Source organism: Pseudorca crassidens, chromosome 10 (genome assembly GCF_039906515.1).
Source record: "Pseudorca crassidens isolate mPseCra1 chromosome 10, mPseCra1.hap1, whole genome shotgun sequence".
Lineage (NCBI taxonomy): Eukaryota > Metazoa > Chordata > Mammalia > Artiodactyla > Delphinidae > Pseudorca > Pseudorca crassidens.
In genome coordinates this window covers 68,888,437-68,906,402 of record NC_090305.1, presented here as the reverse complement: position 1 = coordinate 68,906,402, position 17,966 = coordinate 68,888,437, and the positions used below count along the sequence as shown (strand labels likewise).

General features: G+C 60.9%; 1 protein-coding gene across 1 annotated transcript in view; it reads right to left on the bottom strand.

Moving 5' to 3' along the window:
• BSN (bassoon presynaptic cytomatrix protein) overlaps window positions 1–17,966 on the bottom strand; it is a 91,366-nt gene that overhangs the window by 8,902 nt on the left and 64,498 nt on the right. The window contains exons 4-6 of the mRNA XM_067754429.1: window positions 11,477–11,947; window positions 4,385–11,029; window positions 62–2,138 (exon numbers count right to left, since the gene is read on the bottom strand). Of these exons, the coding sequence (XP_067610530.1) occupies window positions 62–2,138; window positions 4,385–11,029; window positions 11,477–11,947 (9,193 nt within the window). The remainder of the gene's footprint in view (window positions 1–61; window positions 2,139–4,384; window positions 11,030–11,476; window positions 11,948–17,966) is intronic.

Sequence of the window (17,966 nt, the reverse complement as noted above, 5' to 3'; positions counted from 1 at the left end):
ACGGGCGGGCAGGCCCCCCAGGTGCTGAGCATCTGCAGAAATCACCCCCAGCTGCCATTACCTTCGCTGTCGGAAACTACGCAGTGGGAATCATCCAGGATGTAGCCCTCCTCACACTTATGCGCGTGGGCTCGCGGTCCATCCTTGACATGCTCCTGGACGTCAGGCATGGAGTGGCTGGAGCAGAACTGTGGGCAGGTGTCCCCCGGGGGGAGGGTGCCCCCAGCAGGGTGAGGCCGCCCCAAAGGGCTGACGGGGCTCTCCTCTTCAGAGGCCTGGCTCCGCATGGGGGGCCGGGGCCGGCCATGGGCCATGCTCAGAGATGAGGGCTTGGGGCCCGCTTTTTGAAGTCGCTCCACAGCCTCCCGTTCCCGCTCGTATCCCTTGGCCCGGCCACTGACGTCATGGCTGGAGAGCTTCTCCCCGCTGTATGCAGATGCCACCCGGGACCGGCTGCTCCCACTGTACACGCGGTCATCCTCTTCCACTGGGTCCCGGCTGGACACCCCATAGTACCTCTGCTGCTCATACACATTCTTCTTGAGCCCATAGGTGATTTCGTCCTGGAACTTCCTGCCCCGAGAGGCCAGGCTGCTGCTGACTGCAGAGGACGGGTAGGAGGCCAGGTCTGACTCTACATCCTTGGCCTCTTCGATAGGTGAGAACTTGGAGATCTTTTGCTCCATGCCCTGCTTCCGGTGCTTGCTGCGCTTTGAGGAGACGGCAGCCGGGGCCAGGCTCTTGGAGGGATGCTTGGGCCCCACGGGGCCTGGGATATACTTCTCTGCTCGAGCCCCGTGTCTGTAGTCACTGTCACTGTAATAGTGGGTGCTAGCTAGTCGGCCATTGCTCTCCACACTCCTGTGATGGCCGCTCTTCCCACGGGGGTCGTAGGAGTCCTCCTCGGATTCTTCCTCCCCTCTGGTATAGCAGCAGGGCAGTGTGGGCCCCTCAAGGACACCTGGTTCTCCTGGCTCTTTCCCTGGATGCCCACTGCTGCTCGGCCCCAGGGGCTCCAGCTTCTGGCTGTCAGGGGCAGTGGAAGCACTGTCCTTGGTCAGCTCACTGATGTCGTCAATCATCACATAGTTCCGAGGGACATTCTGCTCCAGGCTGGTGTAGTGTGAGTCAGAGGGGTAGGTGGGGGCTGGGCTCAGGCTCACACCACTACGGTCACTGGCCCGCGGCAGCTCAGGGGCCTTTCCTTGTTCATAGCTGCTGCTTACTGCTGGGCCACTATAGCTGGTTTCAGACGAGGCTGCAGACATGGTCACGACAGGGCTGGCGATCACCTCATAGTTGGTGGGCACCTTCTGCTCCAAGTCGGCTAGTGATGTCTGGCGTGGCTTCTGGTGGGGGGTACGGCTGTCAGTCGGGACTGGGTAAAGGGTGCTCTGTGTGGTTGGCATGGGTGTTTGGGCTGTATAATGGCCTGTGGGACGGAAAGCCTGCTGGCTTGGCAGGCCAGGCTCAGCAGGGTAACTGGTGCCGGGAAGAAAGGCAGGTGCTGGGTACGTGCTGGGGCCAGGGTAGGTGGGTGCCTGGTGGGCTGGGAATCCATTCTGTGTTGGCCCACCGCTGCCTGCAGCATACTGTGGCGCTGGAGGTGGGAACCGGGATTGCTGGAAAGCAGTGGGGCCGGAGGGAGTGGCAGGAGCAGCGGCAGTGACAGGGAAGTCTGCATACTGGCCAGCCGGAGTGGCACAGCCCTGGAGCCGCAGCTGGTTGAGCTCACTGTCTGACAGGTAGTCGCGATGCTCACTGAGACCACGCAAGGGCGGGTAGTCACGGCCACCCCGGTCTCTGGCCAAAGACTCTTTGCGCTGGGTGATGCCCAGCTCCAGGTACTTGAGCTTGGCATCGATCTCCTTCTCCTCCTCATCCAGCTCTGCCTGCTTCTTGCGCAGCTTGGTGGACTCGTGCTCCACCAGCCGCAGGTCCCGGTCCAGCTCCCGGAGCAGGCTGGCCTTGGTGGCAGGGACAGCGGCGGGCCCCACCAGCCCACGCTGCAGCAGGCTGGCCGCATACAGTTGTGGGGGAGCCTGGCCAGCCAGGGGCAGGTGAGCCTCCTCTGGAGGGGGGCTAGGCAGTGTCCGCTTCACCTTGCGGACCAGGCCGTTGGGTGGCAGCGCCGACACCTGAGACAGAGGGAAGGGCGGGCAGCACTGAGACCCAAGGTGTGGGTGGCCTGGCAGGCACAAGGTAGAAGAGCCCTGGCCTGGGCTCGGGTAGGGGCTGGGCTCCACGCCGTCAGTGCCCCGATTCACCAGGCAGCCTTGAGGCCTGCCCTGCCCACCCACTGGCCTTGGAGGGAGGGCCTGTGATCATCTTACAGGCCTTCTCCTTCCCAGACCTCGGGGCAGTGGGACGGGAGGAAGCAGCAGATGCCCCTCTGTGCTGATGTCTAATACTGGCCTGGCACACAGCACGTCTCCAACAGGCTTGCCACCCTCCGCCTCCCACTGAGGGTACTGAGGTGAGGAGAGTACAGGTCTGGCTCTGGGTTTGGGTCCTAGCAGCTGGCAGGAGCCAAGGGCAGTGGAGGGCCATGGACAGGAGTGGAGTGGGTCCTGGGCCCACCAGGTTCCCTAGAGGATCATGACAGGGGGCGCATGCTGACTGGATGTCAGGTGCTGCAGGCTCCGAGTCTTTTCTGCCTCCTGCCCTTCTCCTCTCTAAAGTGAAATGCAATTCAGCCACCTGTCCGCTCTCCTCCTCCCGTGGCCCTGTACCACCCTCTGTCAAACTGTGCCCTCGGTCTGGCCCCAGCTCCCTCCACATCCCTGTCAGCCCACCGCTCTCTGAGGCTGCCAGGCTCCTCTAGGGCCTCTCCAGCCCTATCTCTGGCTACCTGGCTTCCCAGTCAGGGCTCCCTAACATGTTCTCCATGGGGTCCTCCTCACCTGCCCGAGGCTCCACATTGCCTAAAGGTCCACATTGCCAGAAGCTTTGTCCTGGGTCCTCCCATCGTCTCTAGCTCCCAGGCCTCTGGGTTTTAAGGGCCACCCAAATCCCCTAAACACACTGGGGACTGACATCAGGCTTCTTACCTTTTACCTTGCCAAGAAACTACATAAAAGCCTCCCACCTACTTTCACCATATGTCATAAAGGAAATGATAATGTGTCCCCAAACCTCAGGACGAAGGGTGGCCTTTGATGGAATGGAATAAATTTCCCTCCTTGAACTCCTCACTCTGTTGTCTGTCTTTTGTCATTTGGTCTCACACCATGAGTGCCCATCATGGCGTGGCACCCCCATGGCCAGCCCATAGGACCTCCGTGCCGACCCTAGCACGGAGCCAAAACCACCTGCCTCTCTGACGTACCTTCCCTGCCAGCCCAGACTCCTGATCCCACCCCCACCCCTCTGGCCTGCATACCCCAGGGCTCTCCACAACCCAGACTCACCTCCACAACCCCACCCCGACGCCTCACCTCTCTCCTCTCTGCATCACACTCAGAAAACGGGTAAATATACCTCCCAGTGCCTCTGGCTCCTAGGCGGTCTCCCCAGGGCCACCGTGCAGTCACTTCCTTGAGTCCATCTGCCCATATTCTGCCTAGGAAACTTTCTAAGATACCCATCTTGTCCTGTCTCACCTGCCTGAAACACCCAGGAGCTCCAAGGGCCTTTGAGAAAATCCCAACCCCCTCTTGGCCTGGCACTCAAAGTCCTTGGTGTCAGTCCCTTGCAACCTCCATCTTCCTAACATGCCGGCCACCTCTCACAGTCCTGGGACATCATTGGCAACTAAAGCCACAGACGAGGGTAAGTTTAGACTCCAGGAGCCCCTATCTAGGGCAGCAGACAGGTGTGTAAACAGATTTGCTGAGGGCCAGATAGGGGCATGGGACAAGATGAGGCAGAGAGCACCCTGCAGCCCACTGAAATGGGCCTTGAATGGTAGTCCAAAGGACTTTGGCTTCCTGTGGGGCAAGGGAGCCAGACCGGGGCTGGGGAGTGGGGAGCAGCCCAGCCAGGTCGGTGCTATGGTTTTCTCAGGAAACATCCAAAGAAGAGATTTGGAGTGCGAGGGGCCCAGGCTGGAGGGGAGAGCTGAGGAGGCCTGACGGGGGAGGTGGCAGGGACTGGACTAGACACGGGCTGTGAAGAGGCAGTGCTAGGGTGAGGCTGAAGTTTCTAGCAGGGTCTAGATGGCTGTGGTGGCCCAAGTGTGTGTGTTTTGCCCAGGATGTCCTTGCTGGGCTGCGGGCTCCACCGGATGTGCATCGAGATGTGCATCCGTTCCTCGACTCCTAGCTCTGGGCCTCTGGAGCTGGAGGTGACTCCACCCCCACCCCAGGAGACGCCCCTCCCTGTGGGGCCCCCCAGGCTAGGCAGAGACCCCTGTCCCACCCTGGACCAGCCCCTGTGCCCATACCTGGCTACCCAGTCCCCCCTGGTGCTGGTAGAGGGAGAACCTCTCTTTGGCAGACTCCTCGGCGGTGGGGCTGAGGGGCTTAGGGTCAGACAGGGACCGCTGCAGGGTCTTCATGGGGCGCGGCAGTGTCTGCTGGCGGAGAGCGCTGTCAGCCGTGAAGTGCTTCTGGGGACTCACGTGAGCCTTGTTCAGCCTCTCACTGGAAGCAAAGGAGGTGTCCAGGAGCCGGTGTGGGGAGAGGGGTGAGACTGGTGAGTAGAGGACCTGGGGGGACTTGGGAGGCTGGCGGCTCACAAGCTGTGAGAGAGACTCCGGGGGCAGGTGGGCCTGGTATCCAATCTCCAAGGGATCCGGCTTCTTTTTTTCGAATCTGCCCAGGGGCCCTGGGGTGACAATCTGGATGCCAGGCAGGTAGGGGCTGATGGCAGTTGGCCCTACAAGCTGCGGCCCGGCCACACCCTGGGCCTGCCCATCCGGCTCCGTCTGGCAGGCCAGGCTCTCCCCACGCCCAGTCTTCTCTGGCGCCGATATGTACCTGACGATCTCCACCTTGGGGTCGGTGGCAGCTGTGATGTGGATGGCTGGAGAGACTCTGGGCAGCTGGTCAGGCTCTGTCTGCACAGAGCAGTCGCTGATGGTCTGGATGCCCACGCTGCTCATGGCCCTCACGGCGGGGGCGGCAGTGGATGATGAGGCAGTAGCATCGTGCTTGCTGTCGGAGCCAGAGTCTGAGTGGCGAGAAAGACGGGACCTGCGGCGGCGCACTGGCTGCTCCCACTCGGCACTGTCCTCGTCGTCCGTCTGCACGCTGCAGTCAGCACTCCGCCGTGCCCGGCGCCGCCGGGTCAGGAGATAGCGGCCCTCTCCATCCTCATCATCCGTCTGCACGCTGCTGTCTGCAATCCTCCTGACCACACAGGGCTCAGGCCCTGACTCTGGCTCGCACACATCCCGCAGGCGTGGCATGGAGTGCCGCTTCTTGATACCACTACGGCCTGCCTCCCACTGCTCCTCAGTCTGCAGTGACATGTCTGAGGCGGAGCTGGGGAGACCTCGGTGCAGCACGGGCTCACGAGGCTGCCCAGGCCCCTCAGGCCCAGGCACGGCAATGAAGGCTGCGTGGGTCAGGGGTGGCCAGTACTGGCCATTCTGAGCCAGCTCTGTGGCAGCTGGGGGAGGCCCTCGACCGGGTGCCTCACAGGCCACAGGGAAGGGAGCCTTCTGCCGCTGCTTCTGTTCCTCCAGTTGCTGCTGCAGCTGCTGCTGCAGCTGCTGGATCTGCTCCAGCTGCAGACGCTGCTGTGCTAGCTGCTCCCGCTGCAGTGCGAACTGAGCCTGCCGTTCCTCCTGCTGCTGCTGCAGCACATGGTGCTTGATGGTCTGCAGCTCCTGCAACTCCCGCTGCACCAGCAGCTGCTCTTCCTCGCGGTGCCTCTGCAGTTCCACACGCTCCCGCTCCAGCTCCTCCTGCAGCCGCAGCTGCCGCAGCTTTTCTAACTCCACCCGCTCTCGCTCCAGCTGTAGCAGCTGCTCCTGCTGCTTCCGCTGCCTCTCCTCCTGTGATGCTTCCTCCTTCTCGAGCCCTGGCCGGCTGAGGGCCCCACTGCCGCCCCCAGGAGCAGCATCTACCGGCGGCTTCTGGCCAGCCGCTGGGGCTGGGGCTGGGGCTGGGGCTGCTACAGCCTCCTTGACAGCAGCAGGGGTGGCTGTGGAAAGAGGCTCTTCCCGAGCAGCCCCTGCTGGCAGCTCTGGCCTTGGTGGGCCCCCAGCCCCTGGGGCCTTGGCAGCAGCAGGCTTCCCCAGGTAGACAGGACCCTCAGCAGGTGGAACGCTGGAAGCAGTGGGGAATCTACTTGGTACAGGATATCGGTATAGCCCTGTGGGCCCAAGAGGTACCCGGGGGGCAATCATGGGCATGCGTGTCAGGCTGGCGAGTGGCACGGCTGTGACTCCTCCGGATGCATAAGGCCTGTACATGCCACCACGCACCATGGGCCGCAGTACTGAGGCAGGCTGGGTGGTGATGGGCAGTGTTGCAGCAATTGGAGTGTTGATAGTCGAGTAGATCATGCCGTCGGCTGCACGCACAGTGGCTGTGGATGGCAGCAGCTGTCTGATTGCTGTTCCCTGGCCTGCTGTAGGCCTGTACTGGACCAGGTTCCCAGGACTCGGGTGGCCCTCCGGGAAGGTGGGGTTCCCAAGGAGGCCAGGTCTGAGGGGAGCCAGACCTTGCGGGGCACTGAGCCCTGGCTGGGGCTGATACTGCATGAGGTCGGGGCCACCACCACCGCTGCCACGCCGCCCTCCGTACTGGTCCATGGAGTTGAGGGCAGCACACATACGGCTGATCTCACGGGCCGTGGTGGCGCTGTACTGGGCCAGGCTGGCCTCCTGGAATCCAGCTGCATCTCCCCGTGGGCCATACCTGTGGTCTGAGTAGATGTTTGACACTGAGCTGTAGCGCCGCATGGGAAGCGGGTGAGTCAAAAGGTCTGTGGGATGACGTAGGTCCGTGAATGAACCATACTGCAAGCCCTGCCCAAGGTAGCGTCCATCTGCAAAGCCCAGGCTGTAGGAGTGCTTCAGTGAGCTGAGGTCCATGGCCGAGTCTCGTCCAGGGCCCTGGAAGAGGTGACCAATCCTGTGGGTGTGGTAGTTGAGGCCAGCCTCAGCCAAATTGGTGTCGGACATAGAGGAGTACAGCCTGCCAGGGAGGCCCTGTGGGTAGGGCCTCTGCTCCTCATGGGGCCCAGGCCCCCCGACCACCTGTGCCCGGTAGGTGGAGGCCTCGGGAGGCTCAGGGTCCCGGGGACTGTAGAAGGGGCCGCTGCTTTGGCCGGGTGGGGCAACATCTGCCACACTCTTCTCAGGTGCGCTGGGGGTGGGGTGAAAGGTACCTGTACAGCTACTGCCAAAGGGGAACTTGTAGACCATATCACAGCACGCCAGCTGGCTCTCGGGCCTCATCCCAGTGAGGTCCAGGGCACCTGCCGGCTCCTCTGGGAGCAGTGTAGTCACAGTGCCTGCTGTGCCTTCTCCCATCTGCACCACCACTGTATGTGGCTTCCTGGCACCTGGCAAGGCGTGTGACCGCAGCTCTGCGGGGGTGGCCCGATGGGGTTCGGAACCAGGCTCTGGCACTGGGCCTGACTTGAGGCCAACGCTCTGGGCAGTGCCCACCTGAGTGATCAAAACATCCCTTCTGGCCAGAGGTGCCACCTGGTTGGGCAGGTTATACCTGGCAAACTTGGCCTCCCTGGGTCTTCCTCGGGGCCCACCACGGTAAGGGGCTGTCTGGACTGCCTGCTCTACCTGCTTGACCTGGGCCAGGCACACGGGGCTACCCGCACCCTGGCCAAAGTCCAGTCGGCTCTGGAAGGGGTCTCCATAGACCACAGGCTGCTTCTGCTGAGCCATGAGCACAGATGAGGCCATGGTGATGCTCACGGTGGTGGCGGTGCTGAGGAAGGCATGGGTCTGCTCCTGGGCATTGAGGTTGATAACCAAAGGCTGTACAGCGGTCGACTGCCGTCCTGGGATTGGATCCAGAGCAAGGCCGTACTTCCTCGCTTCCACAGCAAGAGAGGTCAGGTCCATGCCCTGGTCAGTGAGGATGATGGGCGTGGGCTTGATGGCTGTGCGAAGGTCTACCACGGCACTGCCAGGGGGCCTGGGGCCGGGCTCGACCCTAGACGTTCCAGGGACAGAGGAGATCCGGCACAGGGAGATGTTCTCAGCAGGGAGGGCGCCCCAGCTGTATAGTGCCAGGGGCCCATCTGCACCAGCACTGGCTACCCGCGGGAAGCCAGGTGGCCCAGGTGGCTCTGGGGGCAGCTGAGGTGTTGTCTGGCTGTAGCTGTGGTTGGTGGGCTGGGTTTCAATGGGTGAGCACACTGGGGAGGTGGAGGCACTGGCATGAACCATCTTGGTCTGGCTGGAGGCATCTGACCCCAGTGTGATGACCATAAAGGGGGCATCCTGAGGGGACTGCTGCCGTACCAGGTGAGGCGTGCTGGGTCGGTGTGGCGTCTGTGTGCCCTGAGCCACCGTGGGTGCCGGGCTGGGGGCACCAGGGCTCCGTGGCATGTCCAAGGCAGGGGTCGGGCTTGGCGTCTGTGTAGAGAACTCTGCTGTGGCCCTTGGGCCCAGCTTGCCAGGGGAGAATGTGGGACTCTCTGAGGGAGAAGATGGAGAGAGAGGGGGGCTGGAGCCTGCAAAGTAGGAATATCCCCGGGAGGTCTGCGGGGTGCCACTCTCGCCATCACTCACACTCAGGGGCTTCTCTCTGGCAGCCCGTCCACTGACAGCAGGGCCACGGGGGGCCTGGGGTAGCTCCTCAGTTTGAGACCCATAGTTTGCAGTGGTTGGGCTCTGTCCATAGCTGTGGCCAGTGGAAGAGAGCAAAGGGCTGCGCTCAGAGCCTGCCGGGGAAGTCGGAGTCATGTACCCTCGTGGCAGGCCAGCTGGACAAGGAGCCGCAGCTGTGGAGGCTGGGGTCCCAGGGCCCTGGGCAAAGGTTATGCCTACTTCCTTGGAGGCAGAGCTGGGGGAGGCAGGAGAGCTGTGTAGCTTGAGGGGGTCCTGAGGCTCCTTTGCAAAATGCTGAGTAACACGGACATCGGGAATGACTCGGCCCCCACTGCTGTCAGAGGAGGTGGAGGTGGAGAAGGACACAGGGGCGGCGAGCTGGGTGGGACTGGTACCAGGGGTAAGTGGGCCGCCATTTTGTTTCATTGGGTCCATGTACGCACTCTCGGCATTTAGAAACTGCTTCTCCTTCTTCTTGTCCTCAGCAAAGGCCAGGTCCCGTGAGGAGGCCTGATGCATGCGGGCAATGCTTTGTGACGTCTGAAGGATCTCCTGGTACACGGCTGCTCCCAGGCTGGCTGGCGTGCCCTCCGAGGCCGGCTGAGCAGCCCCACCATAGTCATGGTCTGGGGTGTCCTGGTATTCGAAGGAACCCTGGCCCCGGGGGCCTACGGGCTGAGAGGGGCCACCATGGGGCCCACGGCCCCCTGCTGCCTGGCCTTGTTGCCGCTGGAGCAGCTCGGCCTTCCGCATCATCTCCTCATAGGCCTCCTCAGCGCTCTTGAGGGGCCGGCCGGAACTGGGAGTGGTGGTGCTGCCCAAGGGTGTCTCGGTTGGAGAGTAGAGGGACATGAAGGTGGGCAGGTTGTACTCACTGCCTGACTTGTAGAGCCGAGGGGGGCCCCCATCCAGGGCTTCAGCCTCCGAGTCAAGGGAGGGCGAGGGCGAGTACTCGGAGCAGGAGGAGCGATGTAGCTCCTCCATCTCGGCCGCCTGCCTCAGCTCCTCTGTGGGGGAGGCATCCTCAATGGGCGACAGGTTGCTGGGGGGGGTCTTGGAGCGCTCACGCCGCCGCTGGGCCCGCAGCTCCTCCTTGTCACGCCGGGTCTTGCGGGCCGTGCTGCGGATGCGCTGCTGCTCCACCTCCCGCATCTTCTCCTGCTCGCGCAGCAGCTCCTCCTCTTCCCGCAGCTCCTCCTCCTCTGAGGAGTCCTCGATGGTGGGCAGCAGGGGCCCATGCGAGCGGTGCCGGGCCTTGCGCTGCTGCTTGGCTTCTTCCAGCCGCTGCCGGCGGCTGGGGCTGCTGTCACTGTCCTCCTCCAGCGAGGACAGGGAGGTGGGCGAGGTGCCCGAGGTGTAGCTGGGTGTGGAGGCCGGCAGTGTGGAGGAGTGCTCCCCGCGGGAGCGGTCCTCAGGCGAGCCCGTCAGGCTCTCCATCTCCAGCTCGGGCTCCCGGTCCAGGCTGGGGTCAGGGCCTTGTCCCAGGTCCAGCTCATGGCCGTAGCTGCCCGTGCTATTGAGCTCGATGGTCTTGAAGCGGCGGAGCCCGCCCTGCAGAGCCCCACTGCCGTCTGCAGCCTCTGCTGGGCCTCCCTCGGAAAGCAGCTCCTCATAGCCCGTGGTGGCGTTGTGGGGCAGGCGCCTCTTGGGCAGCGCTCCCTGCTCTTGGCTGGGCTCGGGCCTGGGCCGGGGGCTGCCCTTCTGCGAGCCATGTTTGACGGGGCCGTGCCTGGGGTGGGCAGCGTCATCCTCCTCCAGGTTGTCTTCTTCGGCACTCATCTCCAGGATCTGCCGCCTCATGAACTCCTCATCAGTCAGTTCTGCTGCCCGGGATGGGGGCTGGGGCGGAAGAGGGGACAGGCCACCCTCACTGCTGTCCTCCACATAGTCATGCCTCAGCTGGCTGCCGAAGTCATCTGAGGACTCAGCTGTGTCCTGCTGCTCCCTCCGGCGCCCCCACTCCAGAGAGTCTTCTTCCTCCAGGATATCCTCCAGCTCCTCATCCGAGTTGAAGGCCTCGGGCATGATGGACAAGGAGTGGGGCCGCCGCTTCTGCTCCTCACCACTGCCGTAGCGGGGCTTTCTCCGCTCACCACTGGGGGCCGGGCCCTGGGCCTCCAGCGAAGGCCTCATGCTGCTCCCCACCTTGTGGAGCTCAGAGGGGCTGGGCGGGCATGGCCCTGTCGCCCCTGCACTGTCCAGCTGTTCCACCTCCTGCTGCACAATGCCTGTGATCTCACTCTGGGAGCTGGAGACACCATCGGAGGAATAGCCTGTGTCACTGAGGCTCTGCGGGCTCCGAGACAGGTCCTGAGAGTAAGGCTTGCCCACCGGCTCCTGCAGCAGGGTGAGAAGCAGACACTGACTCCCCATGGCAGACGGCTCGTGGGGGGAGTCCAGCCCTCTCCATCAACCCAGGGCCCTGGGGAAGGGTACCTCCACCTCCCGGGGGATCAGGGCCCACCACCCACTCCATTGCTCTGGTCTTGAATAACCTGCAGGTTCCATGTCAAACCCCAAGCAGCCCTAGGTTCTCAAAGAGAAATTTTACTAAATCTGCTGGTAGCAGAACCCAGCAAAACATCCGATAAGGTGTCAGACACAGGATCGGCCTAGAACTCACAGGCTCTAGGCCCTCTAGGGCCTCATCTAGGCGTCCCTGCTGTCCTCTGTGGCCCCAAAGGGCCTGTCCCAGGTCTACATCCCAGTCCCGCAGGGAGCTAAGCCCTTCTCTAGATTGCCCTGCCTGAAAGCTAGGATCCCTGGGAAGTAAATGAGACTGACCTCCGCCTCCCCACCCTTGGGGGCTTCTGGAACCCCTGCCTTGACGACGGGGGTGGCAGGTTCAGTCCTCCGCACCCCAGCCTTTGCTTTAGGAATCCCAGGGGGCAGGGTAGTCTCTGGAGGTGGCTTCAGCACCGGCTCAGCTTTAGCTGGGACTCCTGTCTTCTTTTCCTGGGCACTGCTCGGGGTCCTGATGGGTTCAGAAGCCCTGAGGGGCTTGGCTTGGGGACTAGCCTTGGTAGGAAGGGGACTGGCCTTGGTGGGCAGGGGACTGGCCTTGGCAGGCGGGGAGCCTGATGGCTGGCCCAGCCCCGGTGGCCCTTTCTGCTTCGGAGGGGCTGTTCCAGCTGCACGGTGAGGGGCCCCTACAGGGGGCTGCTGTGAGGTGGGCAGGGTCAGTGGGGTCGGCTCTCCCAGGCTGCCCTCCAGCAGCCGCTTAGTTTGGCAGTTCAGACAGAGCCACTCGGTTTTCTGTACGGAAACGAGAGAGGAGGAATTTGATGAAAATCACAAAGACACTGAAGTACTCAAAGATTATTCCTGTGACTATTTCTGTAACCTTAAGGAGGAGAAAATCTCCCAAAGCATGACACTAAAGGCACGAGGAGAAAAAGACTGATAGGTTTGTTGCCCCCAAATGACAGATGCCCCATCCTTCAGAGGCATATGTAGAGTTAAAAAGACAAACCCAAAGGAAGGGTCGCTTCCTTACCCCATAGAGAGCTTTTCACTTGGCCTGAAAAGGAGGAGAACCTGTATGAGACGGGAGGCTACAAAAGTAGCACAGTGTCTGGAGAAGAGGGGGCACTGGGGACTCACCCCCAGGGCGTGAACAGCTTCTGGGAGGGGTGCAGAGTCCCCCAGGTGAGAGCTCCCGCAGACCAGGAACAGCAACCGGCAAGAAGCACCTCCCAGAGGCACTGCCCCGCCCCAGCCTCCGCGCTCTCAGGCCTCAGATACCATCCTTCTCCACCCCCAAGTAAGGGCTGTGCTGGGAGGGTGCAGGCTCATGGGGCCAGGGGAGGCTGTCTGGGGGAAGCCTTGCTGGGGGGTGGGGGATGGAGCTAAGCAGTCCCCTCTGTTCACACCCCCCAGCCCAAGTCACCTTGTCTTAGGCCAGCAAAGACGCCCAGGCGAAAGCCTCCTCCTGCTCCCCCGGCCTCTGGGCTGTTCTTCCGACGGGACCTGTGTGTGCCAGCCCTTGAGCCAGAGGCCCTGCTTCCTCCAGAGTTGGGCTGGGATCAAATCCTCAACCATCAGTCCACCAGTTTCAGGATTACCCTCTCTGTGTCAGTCTAAGTGCTGGGGACTGGAGACATAGCCATGATTAAGACGGACACACAGGCTGGCATGCAGCCTTCTTGGAACCCAGAGCCCCAAAGAGGTCATTCTGAGTATGACATGGGCATCAATGGTGAATTTCCCAGAACACCAGAAACCAAGTCTAACTCCCCAGGTCCCACTGTCTGCACAGGGAGAGGGTCAAGCATCCCAAGCCCTGAGCAGGTGATTTCTGTAGCAGGTCAGAAGCTGGCAGGAGCATGTCTCCCAGGAGCCTCCTCCAGGGTGAGGGCTCCTCCTTGGCAAGACTTGAGGCCCTGTCCTGGCCCACGAGGGAGGGTTGGGCGGGGAATGAGAGTAACAGCACACACCTGTGCCTGCTCTCATCCCAGGGATGCAGAGCCTCGGCACCCCTACTGTCCTACTGTTGCACATCGGGGTGCCAAGACACTCAGGCTCCCACCAGCAGCTTGACCACTAGGATGGGGCATCAGGGGAACCAGAGGACACAGAACTACAAGGTCAAAGAGCCAGGGACAGGGCAAAGAGGTGGCCCTTGGCCCTCACCAGCCCAGAGTGGGCCAGCATCCTCAGCACCCTTACCACGCACACTGCCCCTAGGCCCAAGTCAGACCCTAGCCCACCTGGCAGAGCCTTGGAAGCATGGCACCTCCAGGATGCCTGCCCTCAGCCTGGCATCCACAGGCCACCATGGCAAGTACCGTATCAATGATTCTGCCCTCATTTCCTGCCCACAAAGCTACACACCACATCTCTGCCCTGGGCCCCAGCAGAGGCCAGGTCAGGCGGGTGGCAGGGCCTTGGTGTTGATTGAGTGACAGGTCTGCTCCACAAACTTGTTACTCAGGGCCTTGAGACTGCTTCCCTGAGACTGGAGCTCCAACTCTGCCTGGAGGTCCAATTCCACACACAGGTCCTGAGCAGAGGGGCTCAGCTATGGAGTGGGACCCTTCAGAGGTCCTGCAGGTACTCACCCTGTTCCTTGTAGGGCCTGGCTCTAGCACCACTGCTGACTCCCCTGGACCTTATCTGATGCTCTGTGTATCCCCCATACAAACTCCTATGAAGCAATGGGTGCTGGCCACTTGCTGGGCCTTGGGCTCACTTGGTGCCTAGGGAGAGTGCTGGATGGGCTGAGCCAGGAATCCCATCCACGTTCCCCCAGCATCACCTGAGGTCACAGTGGAACTCCCTCCATGTCAGAGAGGACTGTAAGGTGGCAAAATGATCCTAGAGAAGTGGGAGGGGTGTTAGTAAAGGCCCAGAGAGAGTTCTGGAAATGAGCGAACAGCCCCTTCCCTAGCCCCAGGATCAACGTGATGGGGTTAGGAACTGGGCCTAGACAGTGGGCTGGCCCAAGGCAACACTGCCCTGACTCCACCTTGGGTCCATGCACACAGCCATCCAGGTTAGGCCTCTGAAGGTTCTGTCATCTACTTTGGCTCACCTTGCTGGCTTGGCAAACCTCCGACCTCCACCTCTGGCCTGCAGATCCCACCCCAGAAGTAACAGTCCAAATGAAGCAAGGGCACCTTGGAAGGGTGGCCTGGATGGAGGCGACAGACCTAATGCCAAGAGCTCAGAGGCAGCCCCTGCAGTGGCCTGCTTACCTGAGCCCAGAGGCCCAGCCCTCAGCAGAGCATGTCAACTGTGGTCACATGCTCCCCGGGGTTTCGTTCCTTCCCACGCTTATTCACAGAGGCAGCCAGGCTGCAGAAGGGGCTGCCCAGCTGGCCCTCTTGCTCCCGGCTCTGCTATAGCAGGCAGTGAGGGAAGGAGGGAGGGAGGGAGGGCAGGCAGGAGGAGGCATGTGAGGTAAGAGCTAAAAATAAACCACTGAACTAGCTGCTGGAGGCCCTTCCCCAGCCCTCTGGGGTTGGTGGGAGAAGGGTACAGGGCATTGGGGACACTAGAGGTGGAGCCAGGGGAGACCTGGCCAAGGCTGGGGATGGGATGGGAGGCAGGCTGTGCCTGGGGGCTGGAAAGCAGCTGCAAACTGAGGCCCTGCCTCCTTTATTCACGTTGCTCTCATCTCTGCCCCTCACTTCATGCCCCCACCCCCACCCCGCTCCTTCATTCCCTGTTCATGCATTCCCTCTCCCCCTTTAGTGTTTACCCCCCTCATTCAATCATTCACTTGCACATTCTCTCTCATACTCTCCCTCATCCAGCCCCAGCCCTTGGGGAGCTGCTGCTCACTGGCCCCTTTTCCTACCCCTTTGACAAGTGGGCAGGGGACGATCTGGGACATGGGGATGGACATGAGAGGCTCTGATGACCATTTCTGCCTTGCCTCCCTCTGTCCAGTTCCTTTCTGGGGGCAGGAAGGTAGGAATCCCCCAAGGGCTATCGCCACCTAATAACGGTGGGAGGCGTAGATGTGCATACCTTCAGATGGAGCTAGGTGGGTTCGGGGCGAGGCAGGGGAAGTGAGTTATCTGAGAGAGTTGGTAGGGTACCCCACAGGCGGGTGAGACCTGCTACCTTCCGGAATCACTGGCTGCTGTACCTCATGGGCCAAGAGAGCCCAGCGAGGCTGCATTGGAAGCTGGGCATCCTCCCTGCACTGTCTGACACAGCCTGAATGACCCTGCAGAACACAGTCTCTCTGCATGTGGAGCTGGCCTAGGTTACAGCAATGCCGGACTGGCTGCCTAGCCCAACATACCCCCAGCCCCACTGCCAGACCAGGGGCAGTGGATGAGAACTCCTGAGAAAAGGATGCCCAGAGGTTAAAAATAAAAGAGCCCAAGACTTGCACACTGGACCACAGGCATGGCCATCGCTGGTGCTGCTGTTCCTCTACGGACCCTTGCTCTGCTCTTCCCTGTCCCCAGACATGCGTAGGCTCCCCTTTTTGGGACCTCTGCCTCCGAATAAGAAGAATCGTCCCTGATATCCCCAACGTTTGCCTTTATGGTTGGGCTGTGCTCTCCTCATGCTCCAGCACCAAATGTGTCCATTCCCTGTGGCCATCCCTCATGAGAAGAGGATCTTGCACTGGCCACGGGGTCAATTCATACCCAGGTAGTAGGGGCTGGTGGGGACTCTTTCTTTCCTGTACAGAGACCCTCTTTTAGGACACTCTGGTTCCAGTCTCCTGGCTCAAGGGCTGACTGTGTGTTGGACCTTGCACAAGTATCTGAAGTATGGCATCTCACCTGGTTCTCACAGAAACCTAAAAGGGAGATCTATGGCCCCCAATTCCACAAGGGAGGAAACAGGCCTCCCTGAGATCACTACCCCACAGGCAGACTGAAGCAGGTCTAGAGCAGAGGCAGCCCCCACCCCAAATAGGCCCAGCCCGTCCCACACATCACAGGTGCCAGGCCCTTTGCCCAGGGAGGCCTGACTTCTCAAGGCCACGGCTGGTATTTTGGCAATTATAATAAGATAAGAAACGGGCAGTGTTACTGTAACAACTCCAACTCCACTAATTTCTTCACAAACTCTATTTTGAACCGAAAGCCAATTAAAAATTAAGCCAGAGGGTACTATTATCTTTCAAAAAGATAAATAGGTAAAAAATTTGGAATCAACAACTGTTAATCATGAAATGACTCACATTTTATAGCACTATGGTTAATTTTTCAGAGAAAATTTCAAAGGGAAAAGGGATCTAGTCTTATTGCCTCCTCCATCGTATGCTCTGGACTTCCTCTTGAGAAAGAAGGTAAAAAGGGTTTTACAGCTCAGAGAGTTGGGGTAATTCCCACCCTGGCAGCCCAGACAGGTGGCTCCAGCCACAGGTGGAGCCACAGCAGGTCTAACAGGTCTAGGGGGGAGCTGGCCCTCCCTCAGGCCCCCAGCCTGCATGCAGACATGCCTCATGCTGTGCACAGAGACAGCCAGATGGAGAGAGACAGCCAAGGCAGACCTACCCCTCCACCTCCCTCCCAAGGCAGGATGTGTCTGGGCCACCTGCTGAAAAATCAGGAGCCTCTTACCAAGAACACACAGGGAAACACAAAATTGCTCTAAATGCCAAGTGGCCATTCACTGAGATGGGACCAAAGATGGCCCAAGGCCTGGTTAAGAGCCTCAGCTGGGAAGGGCAGGGGAGGGGGACACACCAAGCACCAGCCCTTCCCCACCAGCCTCCCCAGGCTGCCAGCTTGCACCTCTGATGGATGATGGTGGCACAGTCTCATGGTGGGAACCACGGGAGGGGGCATGATGGCTGCCCATCCACACTTTCCCCAGGAGCAGCCACAGGCCCTCTGGGGATAGCAGCATTAACAAGCAGAGCCATGAGGAGAAAGGAGTCAGAGAAGCTGGGCCATCTTCTGACTGCTGTTAGGAACAGGAGGCAGGGAAGCAGAAGCTGCGGGTAGGGAAGATCTAGGACCAGGACGCCCAGCAGCTTTGCCATCAGGCCCATGGAACCCACAGATCCTGTGGAGGCAAGGGTGGCCCTGGCCAAGGAGGTGGCAGTGGGGCAGGACATGGAGACAGCAGGACATGGAGGGATTGGGGCAAGGGGCAACGCTAGCTACCGAAGGGCAGAAGCTCCAGGGGCCAGGGAGGCAACAACCAAGCCTCTAATGAGGGGCTGAGATCAGAATCCAGACCGCTCACCCAGAGTCAGCATGTGACTGAGACACTCCTGTTTGGGCAGAATCAGCACTTCCCCTGGCCTGGCCCAGAGGGCGCTGAAAGGAACTGTCAGGAACATTTATACTCCTGGACAGAGACAGTTTTCCCCTCCTCTCTGCACATCCTGCTTAATGAGGAAATGTGGGCCCAGAGGTCCCTCGGGGACAAGGGTCCTCCAGGCTGGGCCAGCTCAACAGTCCAACAGGGTTCAGTGTCAGGCTGCCCCACCCGGCAGTGGGTGTGTGCCTGGCTCCGGACTGGAGCTCCTCTGGCCCTGTGGTGACCCCTTGGTGCCCCCTCACCTCTCTGGGCAGCCAGGCCAGCCATCCTCCAGTGAGCCACTGGACCTAGGGCTTGGGGAGGTGGCAGTGAGGACCTGGAGGGCATCACATGAGGCATCACACGAGGAGGTCACTCATCTTGCTCAGGCTGCTCCTCCCTATATGTTGGAAAATATGGCCTGTGGCGGCCAAAGTAGTCTTCCTTATCACAGTGGGCTGCTCCCATGGAGGCCTGGCCCAAGGCAAGTCACAACAAGGCGCCACAGAGACCATGACTACAACCACACACTCCTCTGTTGTCTCTGGGCCAG